We start from the raw sequence: 18,631 nt of genomic DNA on the forward strand, positions 1-18,631 counted from the left end.
CTGTGCTGGTTTTGGCTGGGATAGAGTTAATTATCTTCATAGTACCTGGTATGGGGCTATATTTTGTATCTGTGCTGAAAACAGCATGCTAATACAGGGATGTTTTTGTTATTGCTGAGCAGTGCTTAGGCAGAGTCGAGGACTTTTCTGCTTCTCACACCGCCCTGATAGTGAGTAGGCTGGAGGTGCACAAGAAGTTGGGAGGGGACACAGCCGGGACAGCTGCCCTCAACTGACCACAGGGATATCCCATACCATGTGGTGCTGTGCTCAGCATATAAAGCTGGGGGGAAGAAGGAGGAAGGGAGGGACTTTTCTGCGTGATGGTGTTTGTCTTCCCAAATCACGGTTATGTGTGATGGAGCCCTGCTTTCCTGGAGATGGCTGAATACCTGCCTGCTGATGGGAAGTAGTGAATGAATTCCTTGTTTTGCTTTGCATGTGCACAGCTTTTGCATTACCTATTTAACTGTCTTTATCTCAACCCACGAGTTTTCTCACTTTTACCCTTCTGATTCTCTCCTCCGTCCCACCTAGGGGGAGTGAGTGAGCAGCCATGTGGTGCTTATTTGCTGGCTGGGCTTAGACCACTACAGTAGCTATGTTGACATGAAGTGGTGTTTGTTGGGAGTTGACACCAGTAAAATGAATGGGAGACAGTCATACCGTTTCTGAGTTCAGCCTTCTGACAGCTTGCTGTCCGTCTTCTAGAGATCATACTCTAGACAGGCTTTGGTAATAAAAGAGGTTGAATAGAAGCTCATAGTCCATGGAAACAAACAGTGTCATCAGGGGAGTACTGTCATGCTCTGCCATCCCTTGTCTCTTCTGCTTTCTTCTTCGGAGTTTCTCCAAGAATATTCTGGAGAATGGTATTATACATGTAGATTGCACCATGGCAGTACTTTGCATGCAACTGGGAGGTGATTTCCTTGCTCTAAGCATAGGAATGGCTTTTCCCTTGCAACAGTTAGACAAGTTTTTAGTCTGTTGGTTCTGAAGTCATAAACAGAGCTCATGTCCTGCCGGTGCCTTAATGATGAAGGAAAGCAGAGGCTGTGTCAGAGAGTTGCTGCTCTTTTGCAGAGCCCAAGAACGCTTTTCTGTCCCACATGCCCCTTCACTAGGGAGGCAGGGTGCCACCAGCACACTTCACTAGCTTGCTACATCTTGTGTCCATCCAAGGATGAATCAGGGCAAGATTTTCCCCAGGCGACCATTTCTAGTGTCACGTATGCAGTTTAAAGAGCTAGTGAGTAGTGAATGAGGAGCTATGGTGCATGTGCAACAATACTGGGTATGTTGCTTTGCTGCTTCTTAGTTTAAAACACAGGAGGTTCCCTCATTCATTTTCTGCCCTGATTTGCAAGGGGAGGTACAGCTTTAATAATCTGCTGTGTCTGCTTTTTATCATTAGCTTCTCTCCTGTCCAGATACAAAGCAGATTGGGAATGTTTTCAAAGGGTGAAGATTTATCAGCACAACTCCCAGACAAGTCAATTAGAGGCTGCCTGACTAAATCCTCATAACACACTTTGAAAATGTAGCTCCTGCCATCTATGAGGACAGTTGCAGGGAGAGTGTAGCTCGGCTGTTCGGTGTGAGAGACAGGAGTAGGCACTGACAGCTAAGTAGTTTAGCTCTCAGGCTCTTAGCACCTTCATTACAGTTTTTGCACAAACAGAGGAACGCTGGCACTCCTGAAGGGATGAGGTTACTGCTTTGCCAGTGTTTACCCTACTGGGCTATAGCAGGATTAAATTGGATGGACCTGAAGAGGAGGAAGCCATGTAGATCATATACACAGGGAGGAAGGCTGTTTGACAATGATGACAGCATTTCATCCATGAAATAATTTATTCTCTAAAGTCCGGTTAAACTTGCCAATGATTTTGTATTGAGAAAATTAATTGCATCTATTGCCTGTGTTTTACTCAACAGCTTCCCCAGGGACCCTGCATGCCAGATCTCCTCAGAAGCATGTCATTTAATGTCTTTGCATTCAGATTTAAGTTGGAGTTGTGTAGAGGGAGAGACAGAAACTATGAAAGAAAAACATTTTAAAGGCAAACTGGAATTGATACGTGATATATGCACTTGTGCTTCAGAAGCATCACACTCTTTTTTTCCCCAGCCCATTCTAGACATACGTAATTTGAGCAGTATAGTTGGTATTTTTTAATGTATTTCTGTACAGATTTATATTATATAATATTATATATTTTTGTTCAGATTTCTTCGCTCCTGGATCCCTCACTAGCTAGGCATTCTCCACAGCCTTCATTTCTACAGCAGAAAATGTCTTTCTGGTAGCAATGCAATGAGGTGGTTTAAAAGACTGCAATAAGCATCAGTGAAGATATACGTTCTTATCTTTTTTTATTTTGATGAAATTAATACACGCAGAGCTGGGAGTCCTCTTATCACACGACCTGAGCAACGGAAGTACAAAACTTCAGTCTGCAATGAAAATACCTGTGATCAGGCAGAGTTGAGCCATGGGATAAGCTACCCCTCTCTCTCTCTCTCTGTCTCTGCAGAAATGTGCCTCTTTCCCTTCTCTTGCTCATCCCGCTCTCAAAGCTGTGATGAAAGCTCATGCCAGTTTGTGCTTTAAACGAGCTGCTTTAGTACACATCAGCATCCTTACCTGGCTGACTGAGGGCGGGCAGAGTCATGGTGTTTGCCTGGTTTGACTTCCCCAGTGCTGTCGCTGTTTTGCTCTTATCCAGTGCCTTTTTTATTACCCTTCTTTCCTGTCCTCCGCCTGACCTCCCAGCATGATCCAGTTCCCGCTGGTGGCTGGGAGCCTGACAGCTGGCCAGGGCAGGCAGCTCCGGCGAGGGCTCTGTGCTGCCTGCTCTGCATCCAGACAGCTGGTGCTCTCTATTCTTGCTGCTCGGGAGAGCAGCCCTTCCCACCTGACCAGCCCAGCTAGGATGCGAGGAAGCAGACTGCGTTCCTCTCTGTTAGCTCTTTCAGGTTAAACTGGTGCCCTGAGCACCTTTTTCACTTCTTATCATTAACAGGAATCGGTTTGTTCTTCTGATGGTTGTTTACAAAAAGAAGGGCGATGACAGAGTCCCCAGCAGCCCCTTAGCAGCTTGGGTAACAGGCAAAGGTTTGACCTCCTTCACGAGGCAGAGGTTACTCTGCGAGGCTGCAGAGTTGAACAAGTTACGGGCTAGGTTGGCAGGTCAAGGTTTTACCAACTTCAAACAGATTTCACAATGTGAATTTCCTGCGTATTATGAAACAATGCCCCGGCCAACAAGAACTGGGCAGGCAGGCCCAGCATGGAAGAGCACAGCATGTGCTTTAAGTGAGCAATTGTGATCCAAAATCAATTTGCTACGTCAGGCTTCATCCTGTGTGTTAGCAGGCCTCGGTGCCGTGCTTTCAGCAGCGTGAGGAAATTCACGTAGTAGGAGAGTGGTTTGATGCATGAAATACTTCCATTTGTTGGAAGCAGTGCTATGTGACCCACCTCTGCTTTGCTTGGCCACTTGTCTTGGGTTCAGCTCTGACTTGGCTTTTGAAAGGCTGTCCTGCGCTCCCCACTGTCTCTGCTTGACACCTGCAGCAAGTGTCATTAAGAGACCACTGTGAAACCGATGGACTTTGGACAGGGGTCACAAGATGCGGTGGTACCTCAGGCTGTGGTGCTCTTTGGTGCTGTTGACTTTTTAATGGCAGTCTCAGAAGTGGTACAGCAAGGAAGGCGTGCAAGAAACAAGGAATGCTTTCAAATGTTGAAGCTGAATTGCTGGCATGCAAATGACAGTCCTGCTTATTCCTTATTGATCTTAGATGAGGTGGTTATGGTCATTATGTCTTTGTTTAGAAGAGCTGTCATGTAAAATCTAGTTGCTTAGTGTCACTTCACAGCAACCCCTGGGACACTTGCTGATAGGATTTGAGTGCAGCGCGGAAATTAAGAAGCAAACGTGACTCAGTATTCAGGGTGCTGGAGATGGCTGAATTGGGGTGGTGTTTGGCAGAGCTTGTGGCGAGCACTCCCTGTCAGGGGCAGGGGGGGTCAACATCTATCTGGAGAAGTTCTGGGAGAAGGAAGAAGAAAGGTAGGGCAAGCTCAGGAACTGCTGGAAGAAGAGGTCCGAAGGCAGACAGACTAATGGGAAGGAGAGAAGTCCTGCAGGAAGGGCCAAGACTGAGTCATTGCCAATGAAGGGAACCAAAGCCCATTTGAACATGGATGGCTGGTGGGCCAGACCACGATTCAGAAACCTGAGGAATGGAAATGGTCAATTTTTATTTTTAACAGAAGGAGTCACAGAAGAGCATTGTGGAGAATGAGATAGCCCTTGTTTTGTGTAAATGTGCATCTTCTCTGAGGAAGTTGGACTTTGGGCTTTGGCTCGTTTCTCTGCTTTCCCACGGGGAGCAAAGGTAGCTATGGAGCAAGGTGCATCCCAGCACAGCTGGGGAACGAGCGCGCCAGACCTCTCGCAGTTGTCACCCTTGCCTCATATTGAAGTGGCTAGAGCTGCTTTAACAAGAGGAAAGTCAGCAGCAACATGTCCACTATGTAGCTGGTGCATGAAAGCATCTGTAAAAGTGACCCCAGCCTCCTTGTCTGTGGGCTCACAGATCATCCAGCTACTGAGTGGAAGTGGATTTGTGTTAGACCCTGCGAATCGTGCTCAGCCTCTCCAGGCAAAAGAGAATTTAGCCTCTCGGCTTCCCCCCCCCCGTTGTTTTTTTTTTAAAGAGCAATGAAAGGTCTCAGCCGCCACCGCCACAGCCGTGGTCACTCCCCGTGGATGGCTGGAACAGCCGCCCACTGAAGGCAGTGATGGTGGAGGATGGGCCGGCGAGTGGCTCGGCTGTTGCTATAACAACAGCACCTTGGTCTCATTTCTTTTGAAAAATGAATTGCTGCTGGTGGGATGAAGCAGAGCATCTTCTCCCCGCAGATGAAAGCCCTGCCGACAGCCTCAACACTCTCTTATTTATGTATTGGGTCTGTCGTGGCACGTCCAAGCAGCTCTGCCGAAAATTTCAGGATGAGTTTGATTAGACCATTCGGGTCCATGTGTGTCTGCATGTTTGTGTGCACAGCCTCTGTTCCCCCCTGCCTCTCCCCCAACCGAGATTCATTTAAAAAGTCAGCCCGCCAAAGTTTGACCTTTTCCTGCTCTGCAGCTAGAGTCTCTCCAAAGGCATATAGAGAATAGTGAGTCCTGCTTCATTCTCTCCTGCTTTGGGGTAGAAAGCTGTTGTGAAATGCGGGTCCATCAGCCAAATATTTTGTGTGAATAAAGCTAAAGGCCTATGAAACTGTCAAGGGTTTTATATTATTTTAATATATTTTTTATTTTAATATTTTCCTTTTTATTTTATGCATCAAGAGTCTTCTGCTCCTAGACATAAATCTCTAAGCTGCTGCTAATATCTTCATGATGGATACTGTAAATCATATGCACAAGCTCTATACTACTTCTTAGAAGGAAGGAGAATATTTTACCTCAGACATTGTTTTTACAGAGGGAAGGGGAAGTCCTGGGATTTTAGTCTAAGACACTGTGGAGTCCTGGTGGTGGTAAACTGTTTGCCAGTATATGGTCAGTGTGTGATATTCAGGACATCCAATAGTTGACATGGTGATTGGGAATGAAATCAAGATATGAAAATGAATATTTTCATTGAAATAATTTGATAAGAATTTTTCTGTGTTGTACCCCAAACAGAAGAGATGCATGTATTGTTATGGCTCCCAACCCCTCCAAAATGCCAGAGCCAAGGTGCTTCCTCACCTGCAAAGGTTGCATCCAGAATGTTGCCTTCAAATAAACCTTTCACGTTCTGTTTCTGTGTACTTAAAGTTGTTCAATGAGCAAACAAAGTGAATAAAAAGATTAGGCTTTTTCTAGTACCTGTTAACCACCCCAAATCCTAAAACCTCTGAAGGAGAATAATGTGGAGCTATAAGTTCAGAACAAGCTTAATTTTGTTTTCATTTGCAACAAGGCACGATTTCTGTACATTTGATATTTGATGGAAAATAGTTACCACGTTAAAGCTGGGTTTTGTTGTAATGCATGATAGACACAATTATTAATATTTATGTCCCAGGCCTGCTTTTACTTTCACTAGAGTCACTGTGTGTTTGTACAGGGGGACATCCAAGTTTCAGCACATGATGAAACTTTGAGCTGATATTTTTAGGGCTGGTTATTTGCCAATAGATAGTTTTGATTCTTTCGGTAAACATTCGTGTACAAATAATGTGATGGATTCAGGATAAATTAGTAAATGGTGTGAAACATGAAACTGTTTCACTCTTACCGATGTTCTGTAAGGAATACCTTCAAACTGTTGTGAAATGTATGGAGTCAGTGAAATGTATGGAGTCAGTTCTCTTGTGTTTCTCAGCAGATTATCCCTCTCACTAATCCCTGACTTGTCATTAAGCCAAATTTTTTTCCCATCTCTTCTTTATATAAACTTTTCTTCATTACTAGAAGCTTGTCACCAGGTCCTTTGGTGTGGATTTGATCAATATGAACTCGCGGCAAAGGGCCATTGCAAGTTTGGGGATTTCTTCGAACCCTGTTTTTGCGTGTGCGTGCCCATCAAACTTGGTCTTGGGTCACTTGCCATTTGGTGTCTTGTGTTTCTGAGATGGAAGGCAAAGAGGGATGGTGACTTTGTAGTGAGACGGCTTAGGAGCTGAACTGGGTGATTTCAGCCATAAATTGTGTGAGTGGACCGTTAGGGACAACATTTATATATGCTATTATGAGCCATGATATCAACTGTGTTACTGACCACCTGCACTTGAGGCCAGATTGTGCTCTTTCTTTTCTTGCTTTGAAGAAAGGAAACTTGGAAGCAACTGTCCTGCCATACTTGCAAAGTGGTGCCATTACGACATCTGTATCATCCTTTCCTCGTCTCCAGGGTCTGAACCAGGGTTATATAAATATCAGTGAAACAAGCTTAGTAGCTTGGCTGTAGTCTTCTGCCATGTGCCAGTTACACCAGTCAAAAAGCAGCAGGGAGCTGTAATACCATACGGTGGTATTCAGCTTAACATAGGTTTTTAGGGGAGGGAAGCAGCAGAGGTGAGAGCCATATTGTAAGCCTTTCTGTGGGGTCTGATTTTTTTTCTCCTTCACACTAGTCCTGGGTGTTGACTTACCTTCCCCATCACTGTTTCTGGCACAGATGAGGCAATTGCCATGCCTGGGCAAGTGCCTCTTGTTAGAGCTTGCTGCTGCCGTGGCACAGAGAGATGAAAAGGTGATGCCTCTGCTCGGGAGCTCCATGCTCTTCAGCCTGGTGTGCTCCATGGCCAATTAACCTGACTGTGCTGGGCTTTAATCAAGAGAGTGCACACATCTTCCCTCTGCATCTACTGCCACTTGCAGGACCCCATTCCCAGGCATCTGCAGAGCTCGTGGGGGCAAGAGCCTTCTTGACAGGTGGGTTCCCCATCACAGCCTACAGCACAGGGAGAGGAACTTCTCAGTGCAAACCACTGGCCTTGCTGTTCCTTGGCCCCCAGAAACCAGGCCTGGGGAAAGACTCAGGGTAAGGACAGACTCTGTGGAGCTGTGCAGGCATCTTGCACTGGAGGAGGAGCCTGGCCAAGCAGTGGTCTGCGTGGCAGAGGCTGTGGTCACAGAGCAGCCGGTCTCTGTGCGGCACCACAGCAGCCAAAAGAAGGAATTTCAGCCTGTGGGAGGCTTGGCACACGCTGGCTTTGTGCAGGGGGAACAGGCAGCAAAGTCTCAGGCACATATGCCAACAGGGACCCACTGGTCACTCTCAGCCAAGCGTTAATCATTTTCCTGCATAAAAAAAGCTCTTCTGCTCCGATACAATTCAAGGAGTTGATGGTCTGCTTAAGGACTCATAGGCTTGCCTTTCTGCTTTGTTATAAAGGTCACATTTCTGCAGAGGACCAGCATGTACCTTAGTGTCCTACGTGTGTTTAGCTGGGACTAGAGCAACGCGTGCATCAGCCATGTTCTTCTGCGTTGCACGCTGAAGAGGCCATGCAGGCCTGAAGGGCAAGAGAAGGGCACAGCCTTCTCAGAACCACTCCCTCTAAAACAGGGATGAGATACGGATTTGCTTGCCTGTCTTAGACATGGGATGAAAGGGGAACTAGCCCTCTGGGATGGGAGAAATAAATGGGATCTGGATTGTGGGAAGAAAGAAGGTTGAGGACCTCTAGGTTAGGGAAGGGGTGGGAGCTGTGTGTCTGGGACTTTCATACCAGTAAAAATACTTTAAAAATTGATAAAATCTTTCAGTATTTTGTCTTCTATTGTTCTAGTATCAAGGATGCAAGTGTGTCCTGAAGGCGTTCGCTAGAGCTGTGACCTCTTTGCTTCCTCCCCTCCCCACTATTGTTTTTTGCCTAGCCGAAGAGGGATGCTTTTTTTAGCCTGGTACATAAGTGTAGGACTTAACATGTGGTGTAATAGGAGAGGACTGTAGGTTGTTACAGTGCTTTGCTATGCTTCTTTTAACCTGAATTGAAAGTTATATTAATACACTTTTTTTTTTATAACATTCTTATATTCTAATTTAATTGCTTTCCTTGAGACTTGTGTTGCTATCATTTCTGCTAGTTACTTATCTTTTTATGTTAGCTCCTAGCACACAGATTATTTCCTTCTTTTCATTATTTGATTGAGTTAACATCATGCAAAGTGCCTTCTACTTTTTAGGGTGTATATATGTTTTTGCTCACTTAAAACTGATTCTCAATATCTTTTGTAGCCAAGAACAGAGGGCTAATCAAATGAAACTATATTAATGAATTTTCTCAAAAAATACTTAGTGTCAACAACACATGTTTCAATACAAGTAATTGATCAGTTGTATTGCAGGTATTTTTCAAAAAGCTTCTAGAAACTTCCAACAAATTATTTTTGAAGTAAATAGTAATTTTTAGTGGTTCCATTTTTTGGGTCCAATTTAAGACTCCTCACTGTGTTAGGCACTGTTTAAGTCTCATCATTGTGTTAAGTACCAAAAAGTTGAGTTAGTCAACTTGCTTCATAAAATTCTGGTAGCTTGGAGAGCACAGACATGTCTTACAGTTCTGCTGTCCTATTCAGGGGCAGCTTTGGTTTTGGGTTTTTTGGGGGGTGGGTTTGTTTGGTTTATAACATCTTCTCAAATTGGTCAAGGCATAAGAAAGAAATAAACTTTTAATCAGAGTTTTTAAAACTTATTGCCACTGGTAGGCTTGATAAGGAGTATCTGTAACAAGGCTCATAAGCCCTTTTTTTGTATCTGCAACTGGTTAATTTTTTTTTTTTCTTCTTGTTTTTCTTTAAGCTTCAAGAGACGGTCAAAAGGAAGTTGGAAGGCGCACGTTCACCTCTCAATGGAGAACAGCAGAACGGAGTTTGTGATGGGAGCTTTTCTCCAACCAGCAAGCGGATACGGAAAGATGTACCAGGCATCGAGGCGATCAACAGCTTGCCCAATAATTTGCCTTTGCCCGCAGTTTCTCCTCTTCACCAGCTTGACATGAAAGCTCCCCTGCAGAACAGCGGAACTCATGGTAGTGGTCTAGAAGACTTGGGTAAAAACGGTGGGCTTTCTGAGATAAAGCTCCCTGTTAATGGTTGCAATGAGCTAGATGATAGTTTCAACATCCTGCAGAGCAAGGAGCTAAAGCAAGAGCCTTTGGATGACCCTAGCTGCATAGACACTTCTGAAACATCTCTTTCAAATCAGAACAAGCTCTTCTCAGACATTAACCTGAACGATCAAGAGTGGCAGGAGCTAATTGACGAACTAGCGAACACCGTTCCAGAAGATGATATACAAGATTTGTTCAATGAAGACTTTGAAGAGAAGAAGGAGCCAGAATTTCCCAGGCCTGCCACAGAGACTCAAGAGAGTGCAAGCGTGAAAAGTGATCCCTCTCATTCTCCATTTGCTCATGTCCCGTTAGAGTCTCCCCAGGTGAGGCCTTCTTCTTCCGGTCCTCCGTTTTCAAATGTCTCCACAGCCTCTAGCATAGCTTCTGTGTCCAGCGCCCCGCCAGCCCCAATCCCTGCCGGTTCACCAGCAAACTGTGTTGTTCAGTCACCTCAAACTCCCAGCCAAGCTCACACTCCAGGCCAGACGCAGACACGGTCTGGAAATGGCTACCTTATGAATCCAGCAGCAGCAACTGTGGCAGGGTCAGGGCCTGGGCCTGTGAATATGCCAAGCGCTGACTTGTCTCCAGCTGAACAGCTCAAGCAAATGGCAGCCCAGCAGCAGCAAAGAGCTAAGCTCATGCAGCAGAAGCAGCAGCAGCAGCATCCAAATCAACCCTCAAGCTGGTCACCTGTGGGCCCTCCATCTAGTCCGTATGGAGGACCCTTCAGTGCAGACAAACCAAATAGTCCAATGATGTATCCCCAAGCCTTTAACAACCAAAATCCAATAGTGCCTCCTATGGCAAACAATCCACAGAAGACCACAATTAATAACTACCTCCCTCAAAATCACATGAATATGATCAGTCAGCAGCCAAATAACCTGGGCACAAACTCCTTAAGCAAACAGCCCAATATGCTTTCTTATGGCAACACCAAACCTCTGACCCACTTCAGTGCTGAGCTGAGTCAGAGGATGACCCCACCGATGGCAAATCCCAGCAAAAACCCCATGATGCCATACATCCAGCAGCAGCAGTCCCAGCAGCCGCAGATACAAGCTCAGATGGCACACCTGAGTGAGGAACAGAAACGCATGCTCATCATGAAGCAGAAAGGAATGATGAATCAGCCCATGGCATATGCAACGCTTCCTTCCCTTGGTCAGGTAAGTGTGAGCGCACGATACACGGGCAACCAAAAAGAGGCTGATCCAAAGGCTTAGTATCTCTTTATACAGTTTGCTCCGCCACCCTCCTCTTTCTTCTGGAAGGTACGGAATGTTGTTGCAGATGCTTCTCGGACTTTTCCTGTGGTATTGGAGCTTGATTGTTTTCAGAAATGAGTGGAATGATGTTGCATTGTGCTTTAGAAATGTTGTTAAATTACTGTTTTTCTGAATTAGTGCTCTTTCCCTGTTCTTCTACTGATGAGTCCTTAGGGCAGCTCTGGGAATTTTTGTGTCAGAAGTCACTCCTCCTTGGAGAGTTTGTTTCCTTTTTTTCATAATGTAAGACTTGATGGTTTTGGATCCCAAACAACTGCACAGCTTAGTTTCCACAGTGCAGTTAGCATTGTAACAAAAAGACAAAGTGGCTGGCCCCTTCTTGGGGCAGAGATCGAGCCAGCTTTAAAAAGCATATTTGGCATTTTGGCTCAGGGAACAAAGGAAGGACATTTTGGGTGCTGAGTGCCTTTGGTTTCCACTGGAAGAAGTAAGCACAAGCGAATGCTTTTAGTGGTGCTTGAACCGTGTGTGAAGTGAGATGGTTTATTCTGGGACTTTCAAGCAGTCTTTAGCAACCTCAAGTATTTTATTGTTGTGAATCTGTAGAGTCTTTCAGCAAGACGCTAAAGCTGTGTTAGCTTGAGTGACTTGGCATGAGTGTCTCACATGTATTCCATTCTAACCTCTGGAATGGCAGCTCCAGGCTTGGGGAATGCTTTGGAATGAATTAATAACCAATTTGAATAGCGGTTATAGCGATGCTTTGTCCCCTCCTAGGTCAGCTGGGTTTTCTTAGTTGTGCAGCTCCTGTAAAGATCTTTACACTGGTGTCATGGAAAGGCTCTACAATACACTTTCTGAATGTTGTTTTAAGGGTTTTAAAAAGAATTAAAGTTAATAATCTGTTCACAAAGCAAGTGATGCCTTCACAGAAGTTACATGCCACCAAAACATGTCAGGAATTCTGATATAATAGTACACTAATAGAATTGTTGGTTGATAGTTTTAGCGTAACAGCTTTTTACCAAATTAGCTGTTTCCACACCACCTACAAGGAGCACTTCCTTCTGAGCATGGTTTAACTGTGACTCACACTGTAATGCATCTGGAAATACAGCAAAATTTGTCATTTCTTCAGCTTGTGGAGTTTGGGGATCTACCAATAGGAGGAGTAGAAGCTTTACCAGGTCAAAGCCCATCAGATATTATTCAAAATTAATTGCAAAACAAAAAGAAATGTTTATCTGCCTCTGTTTTTGTTTCAGGATGTATGATGACAGCTCAAATATTTGTATCTTTATTTTAATTCTGCTTGTCTATTGCATTAGAAAATGGTCTAAAGCCTCTTCTTTTGGGGAAGACTTACCTAGAGAAATACTGAAATAATGACATAAAACTGAGAGTGTAATCTGAGCTACAGATTTGTTGGGTTGTAACTGAGAGGCAGAGGACGTGTGGTCATGCTGTCTAATGCTTTATTGCTTCTTTTCTTTGTTTTTGTTAAATCTGGTGAACTCAAAGGCCTATCAAACAGTTGAGAGGATAAAGTGCCTATGTGAAAGAGTTAACGTCATCTCCTTCATTTCATAAGTTGAGAAAATCATGTTAATATCTCACTGCAGTTCTCCGGTGTGAACAGAAAGCCAAGGTTTCATATATCTAATCTCACTCAGTTCCTTTTTTTTTTTTTAATGTAGGAAAAACTAGGTATTTGGCTACAACTAGACATTCTTCCAAAAACAAGTCCAGATATTAAGTAATTCCTATGTCCTATAAAGAAGAAACATAAGGAAAAGCCATACTTCATTATATCATATGTGCAGGTCACATTTATTGATCCAGTCAGGATGAAGGTCTTCTTGCTTGTGCGTAGGCGTAGAAAGGTTCCTTCACTACTTGTGAAACCTACTTGCCTACACTGAAGGGATTTTGTTTGGTGAGGAAGGTTGAAATAATAGATTTCTAACTGTAATGTGTTTCTTCATTCCTTCCCTTCCTGCTTCCCTGAAAAGCATTTTTCTGTGGAAAATTGAAAAGCTTATTATTGTGAGATGTGCTTGGTGGAAACGGATTGTTTTTGCAAAGGTGGTAAAAACGATATGTTGATATTGTTGAGTTAAATCCAGGCTGATGCAGATTATCTGATTCTTCGACTTACTGCAGGATGCGGACAGTCAGACTTGCCAGATCATATATGGAAAATAAGCAGATTGCACTCTTCAGTTTGAAATACATTTCTGAATGTAAAGTGATTGTATCTTTCGGTCAGTTTATAGTTTCTGCTCTCATTGTAGTTTTGGTTTTTGATATAGAATTGTGAAATAGTGTGTGTGTATTAAATAATGAGGATTTATCAAATGACATTTAAGGGGAAAAAATTATAATTATTGCATCTCATAATTAGTGCTGACCATATATTTCTATTGGGTGACTATTACAAGGGCGTATTCAAGAACTAAAAGGTGATTTAGGGAACACCAGATGTGTACAAAACCACCTTATTTCTTTGTACTGCTGTAAAATTCAAGTGTGGCTATTTGTGTGCATGTGTGCATATATGCACTGCGAACACTAATTAAACCCATGTCCATTGGGCCTAAGGTTCTTCTGTTGTTCATGAGCAGAATTTTTGTGTGCACTCATTGCTTCAGTCGTTGAGTGGACTTTAGAGAGACACACCATTTTTTCAGTCCAACTTAGGACCTTGCAAATGCTCCATGGAGGTCAGTTGCCCATGACTGTCCTATTAACATGTCAGTGCTGGTGCTCTGGGCTTGTGTCCTGGGCTTGCTGAGCATCACTGCATACTCTTGTAAAGAGGGGTGAGCAGCGAGAGGAAGCCGTGCAGCTCAATATCCATGTGAGTGGTTGGACAGGCAGAGTGCTAAATTAGCAGCTTAGCTAGCAAAGCTGGTAGCCAACAAAAGTAGGATTTCTCTAAAGGCTTTCTATGCTGTCAGTGTTGAAATTCTACCTTTCAGACGTATTAGTCACTTGCTTTGCTGTGCAAATCCAGGACTGGTACTGGCTCTGTGATTGTAGCCCCCATCATACTATTGCTGAACGACCCATATACCCTCAAACATGATGTCCTCTATTTTATAGTATAGCTTGTTCTCTTCAAAGGAGTACTGGGTGTATCTGTCTGGTTTTTCCACAAAGCAGATACTAGTTTGGATTTTTGAGTCAGGGATTTTTCTGGGGTTAGCCTGAAGGTAATTCAGACCACTTATTGTGGAATTGACTGTTAAAACCCTGGCCAGATCCTGACCCATCTATATTCAGCAAAAACCATGGTTGGATCCCGACCCATCTACCTTCAGCAAGGCTCTGTCCTGGTACTAGTGTTCCCTCACGCCTGACTGTTGTCCACCACTGTTGTGCTTAGAAATCTCTGCTCTTTGCCTTGTCCCACTCACCCTGATTTGCCCTAACACCAGTTGTTAAGTTTGCGAGTATGAAGCAGGTATTGCCCTTTAGCCTCTTGCTTTTCCTGGGTCATTCTTTCATTCTGGCTTATCTTGACTAAACAGCAAGAACAGATTTTCACTGGGGCTGGTAACTGGTTAGGTATTTGAGGGCTAGAGGTCCTCTGCTATTCTGGTTCCCATGTGATAATAAAAGAAATTGGTTTCACACCAAGATGCAGCAGAGGCTTTGTTTAGGCTTTTCATGTGTTTTAAGAAATAAAAGCAAGCACGCCTAACCCAACCTCCTGTCTCAAAAATTAGAGCTTTGTTTAACCTAAAATGTTCCATTTAGTTTTTGAGGTGTATGTAAGGTTTTATGGGAGGCACTTTTTTTTTTTCCCCTTCAAATCAAAAAAGTAATTTCAAATTGGGGAAAAGTGAAAACATTTTCTTTGGAAAATTTCAGAATCATTAATTGTGCCTTATCTTAGTTCCAGCTGTTCAATATGTATGCGTAATGGTAAGAGGAAAAAAAGCAGCCCAACGGAATAGATGTTGAATGGCTGAGACAGAATTTGATGTTTGGAGCCAAGTGAGTGAGGGAGAGTAATGAGAGGTTGAAACAAAACAGAATTCTCCGTGGGTGTAAGAAAAATAAAACTAGACTGCAGCTCTTTGCCTGCATGGGTCTGTGAGGATACTGCAATTACAGTTCCTATTGAAACCACTAGTTATGTTGTTTGAAATTGGAGGGATGTGAATGAAGAGGAGAAATGACACCATACTGGAAGAATATCTTCAATTTCTCTTTTCTGTCTTTTGTTTTAATCTTACAAATTCAAGATGCGTCATCTGCTCAGTCTGGTTTTGCATTTGAAGGGTAAAGGGAAATCTGTGTCCAGAGAACGTTTCCAAAACGCAGTTGTCTTTGTCCTTTCTAAGTGAAAAGGTGTGTTTCTCACTGGAATTGTAAAAGAGATTTTATACTTTTTTGAAGGTTATCTTTGGGATAGTGAGAAAAAGAGATTGTTGATGTTCTGGGATTTGGTGTTTTATAAAAGCCTACCTGAAAGTAAAGAAGAAAGTCTACAGATTTGTATTCAGTGCATGAAAGTGTGGCAGAAACACAACTGTCTTGCCAGATTTTAGAGGAGACAAGATGGAATGGAAATAATGGCTGAGGCTGTGAGGATCACTTGCTGAACAGCCTATAGAGATATAATGAATGCCCGTCTATGCTATGTTTGACTTGTAGCCACTGTTTTCCACAAAAGGTTTGCCCTGGAGTTCAGATGCAGTGACTGCCTTCTACAAATGCTGAAATGTTCTCTCCAGAAATCAGTCTCCCATAGACTCTTCAGTTCAGTTGGGTAATCAAAATGTGCTTGGATGGATTCTGACCATCTCACCAGGCAATTTGTGGACAGTAGCCTGGTCTTCTTACTGTTCCTGCTATCATCTGCCCATTGTGTTGGAAGGAGGTCACATTAGCATAAATCACTAGAAACAAATGTTGGCAGCACTTGGCTAAGATCAGATCTCCATGGCATAATCCTAAAAACCAATTTTGGGCTTGTTGGCATTTCCTTATTTTGCGACCTGTGGGTGTGTATTTTTTAACCTAATACATACTTTGTTCTTTCCATATGGTAAATGTTTTTCTGCAATACTAAGTTTTTTCTCTAGTCTAAGCCTTGCAAAATCAAAGTGTAAGAGCACTGCTCCCATTCCCCAACTGAACCAATCATCTTATCGTAAGAAAACCATCGATGTCTTTGGTGAAACCTACTTTCCTGAGACCATGCTGACCGGTATTACTGTTTTACCCTCCGACTCATCGCTGGTAGGGAACTGAAACCAGTTGTTCCATTGTTTTGCTGAAGTGTGTGTCAGAATAAGTAGTCTTTTCCTTTTCTTAAATATCACAGTTGTAGTGCTAAGTCTTTGGTTCTTCGAGACTTCTCCACTTGTCCACGATTTGTTAAAATACATTGTTGTGAAATTTGCTTCTTGTCTAGTTTCTTAAAGACTCATATTGTGTGTTATTCTCATCTGTGAAGAAATCGTCCTACATTACTTTTAGAAGCAGAAAATTTGTATTACTGACCGCACAAAGTGTATATTAAATGTCCCCTATTTTGAAGTCACCATGATAGCATACTTTTTCTTCTGTGATCTCGATTGCTACATAAAGAGCAGTTTGTCCTGTTATTTAGCGAGGCCTGTTAGTTTGATGATATAACGTGAGCCAGCCAACTCCCCTTTAGTTTTATTAGTTATGACTGCAGTCGTGAAGCACTGTGACTTTGGAATGTCTATAGCCAGCAGCAGCATATTTTTACATAAAGTTCTACCCTTTCCTGTGGGGTTTTTTGGCCATTTTCTCCTTAGAGTGCAAGTTACCGTCATCAATTTTAGTTTTCCAGTCTCATGACCCATTCCACCTGCTTTCAGCAATACTAGCCATAATCCATTTCTTATTGTTCGTGAGCCTCTCCAACTCTTTTTGTTTATTGTTTATGCTCTTAATGTTATATACAGATGGTGTAAAACTGTCGTCTTTCCATCCGCTTTTATGGTTGGATCTGTCATAAGCTGACGACACAGCACCACTGAACATACGGTGATGTTCATACTGTGCTGCTCTCCCCCATACTGTTCTCTTCTGCAGGCACGTTTGCTGCCCTCTGAGTATCAGCATAACTCATTTAGTACGAAAAGGCCAATGCTTTCAGTGCTAGATGGTGAAAGATCCGCATAGCATTTTCTTCATATAACAGTGTTCTAGTGTTCTCTGGAAAATCAAAAGCCCTCCTTCCTGTCCGGCTTCCTCCACCCAGGCAGTCACCTCTGAGAATCAGCGTATTTGCTGCGGGAGAGCTACAGGGGTTAACGGCAGTCATCCATCGACGCCTTTACTACTTGTGGATCCGGAAAAGTGTTTATTGCAAAACGGTGCTTGTCGTGTTTTGGTGTAGACAGTGGGTTTGCTTCTGAGTTGGATTCTGTTCTTTGTTTTTATTTTGAGAGAAGACTTAGTCCCAAGACTAAGAGTAAGGATCCCATCCTTGGCAGCAGACTTTGTCTGTTTACCATTTTGTGCCTTACAGCTGGCTGCCAGAGCTTGCAGCGTGCTTGTCTGAGCGTTTTGGCCTTACTTGGTCTGATCCCTTTCTCTTCAGTCTGCGATCATGCATGGTCCAACCAGGATACTGATTTGATCGCAGCTTGCACTTAGATAACATTTTGGAGTTTTAAATTTGTCCTGGTGTAATTTCTGTAAGGCTATGACTGCCCTCCACCTTTTTCTGGAGTTTAGACATTTAGAGTACTTCTTGTCCCTGTATTTTCATTTTCCTTCCATAATTCCCAAGTTTGCCAGTTTTCTTCTCAACATCTCAGATATATTTATTAGACCTTAATTTTAGAGGAATCTATATTCCTATGTTTAAATTCATGAATATATAAGTCTGAATGTCTCAAAAAAGTCAACTCGTGCCCCGTAACACTGCTGGTCATAAATATTCAGAAATTCTAAAGTTGCTTTAAAATCAGGAGCTCATAAAAATAATATATATGGGGATGTGGGTGGTAGTTGTCTTCCTGTTTTCTGAACCACTAGGACCCCTGTTTTCCAGCTCTTCTTTATCTGTCTGGGACAGAAGTTTACTTTTTAAAGTAAGGCTTTGATTCTCCCTTACCCTTTTGACTCTAGAATATAAAAGTGAAAGGAAAGGAAAACATGTCAAATTATAAATCTCACAATAGCTTTGCAAGATAATGTAATACTGGGGATTTTTCTTACCCCCATTTCAGTGTTATCTGCTCTTGTACTACCCAGCTGGACGATTAAGATTATGGTGCAACTCCAAATCTCTTTCTTGGAAGCTTCTCTTTGGTTGTGTTTGTATTTCTAACATGTCAGGTAGTCCTTTTAGAAAAGACACCTCACAAAAACAAATTATACTCTTTCCAAGTTACTGTCTGTACTGAGGACACAGGTGAAGTATTTGCTCAGTGTATACCAAAATTACTCCATTTGCCACCAACAAGGAGGTTGCACGCACATTTTCTGTGTGAAATGGATTTACTAGACCTTGTAGCTAACAGCAGTAATTAAATCAGCAGCAGCTCCTGACCAGATTTACCAGTACAGATCCAGGGCTAGGGAGGCCTCTATTTCATCTCTGTTTCCTTCTTCCTTCTGCGCCTGACCTTCCAGGTCTCACGCTAACCCACACCGAGGTTGGTGGTCAGCTTTCCCTTGCCGGTAAAGGGAGTCAAGCAAGCCTTGCAACTAATTTTGGAAGAGAAGAGGCTTTGCTGACAAGGCTAGGGAAGGCTTTGCAGCTGTC

At 43.2% G+C, this 18,631-nt stretch overlaps 1 protein-coding gene across 3 annotated transcripts in view; it reads left to right on the forward strand.

Moving 5' to 3' along the window:
* Positions 1–18,631, forward strand: part of MAML3 (mastermind like transcriptional coactivator 3) — a 250,995-nt gene that overhangs the window by 150,637 nt on the left and 81,727 nt on the right. For all 3 annotated transcript variants that reach the window (XM_086464477.1, XM_086464479.1, XM_086464478.1), the window contains exon 2: positions 9,322–10,806. In XM_086464477.1, coding sequence (XP_086320603.1) covers positions 9,322–10,806 — 1,485 coding nt within the window. The remainder of the gene's footprint in view (positions 1–9,321; positions 10,807–18,631) is intronic.

This window comes from Leptosomus discolor, chromosome 4 (genome assembly GCF_034619465.1).
Source record: "Leptosomus discolor isolate bLepDis1 chromosome 4, bLepDis1.hap2, whole genome shotgun sequence".
NCBI lineage: Eukaryota > Metazoa > Chordata > Aves > Leptosomiformes > Leptosomidae > Leptosomus > Leptosomus discolor.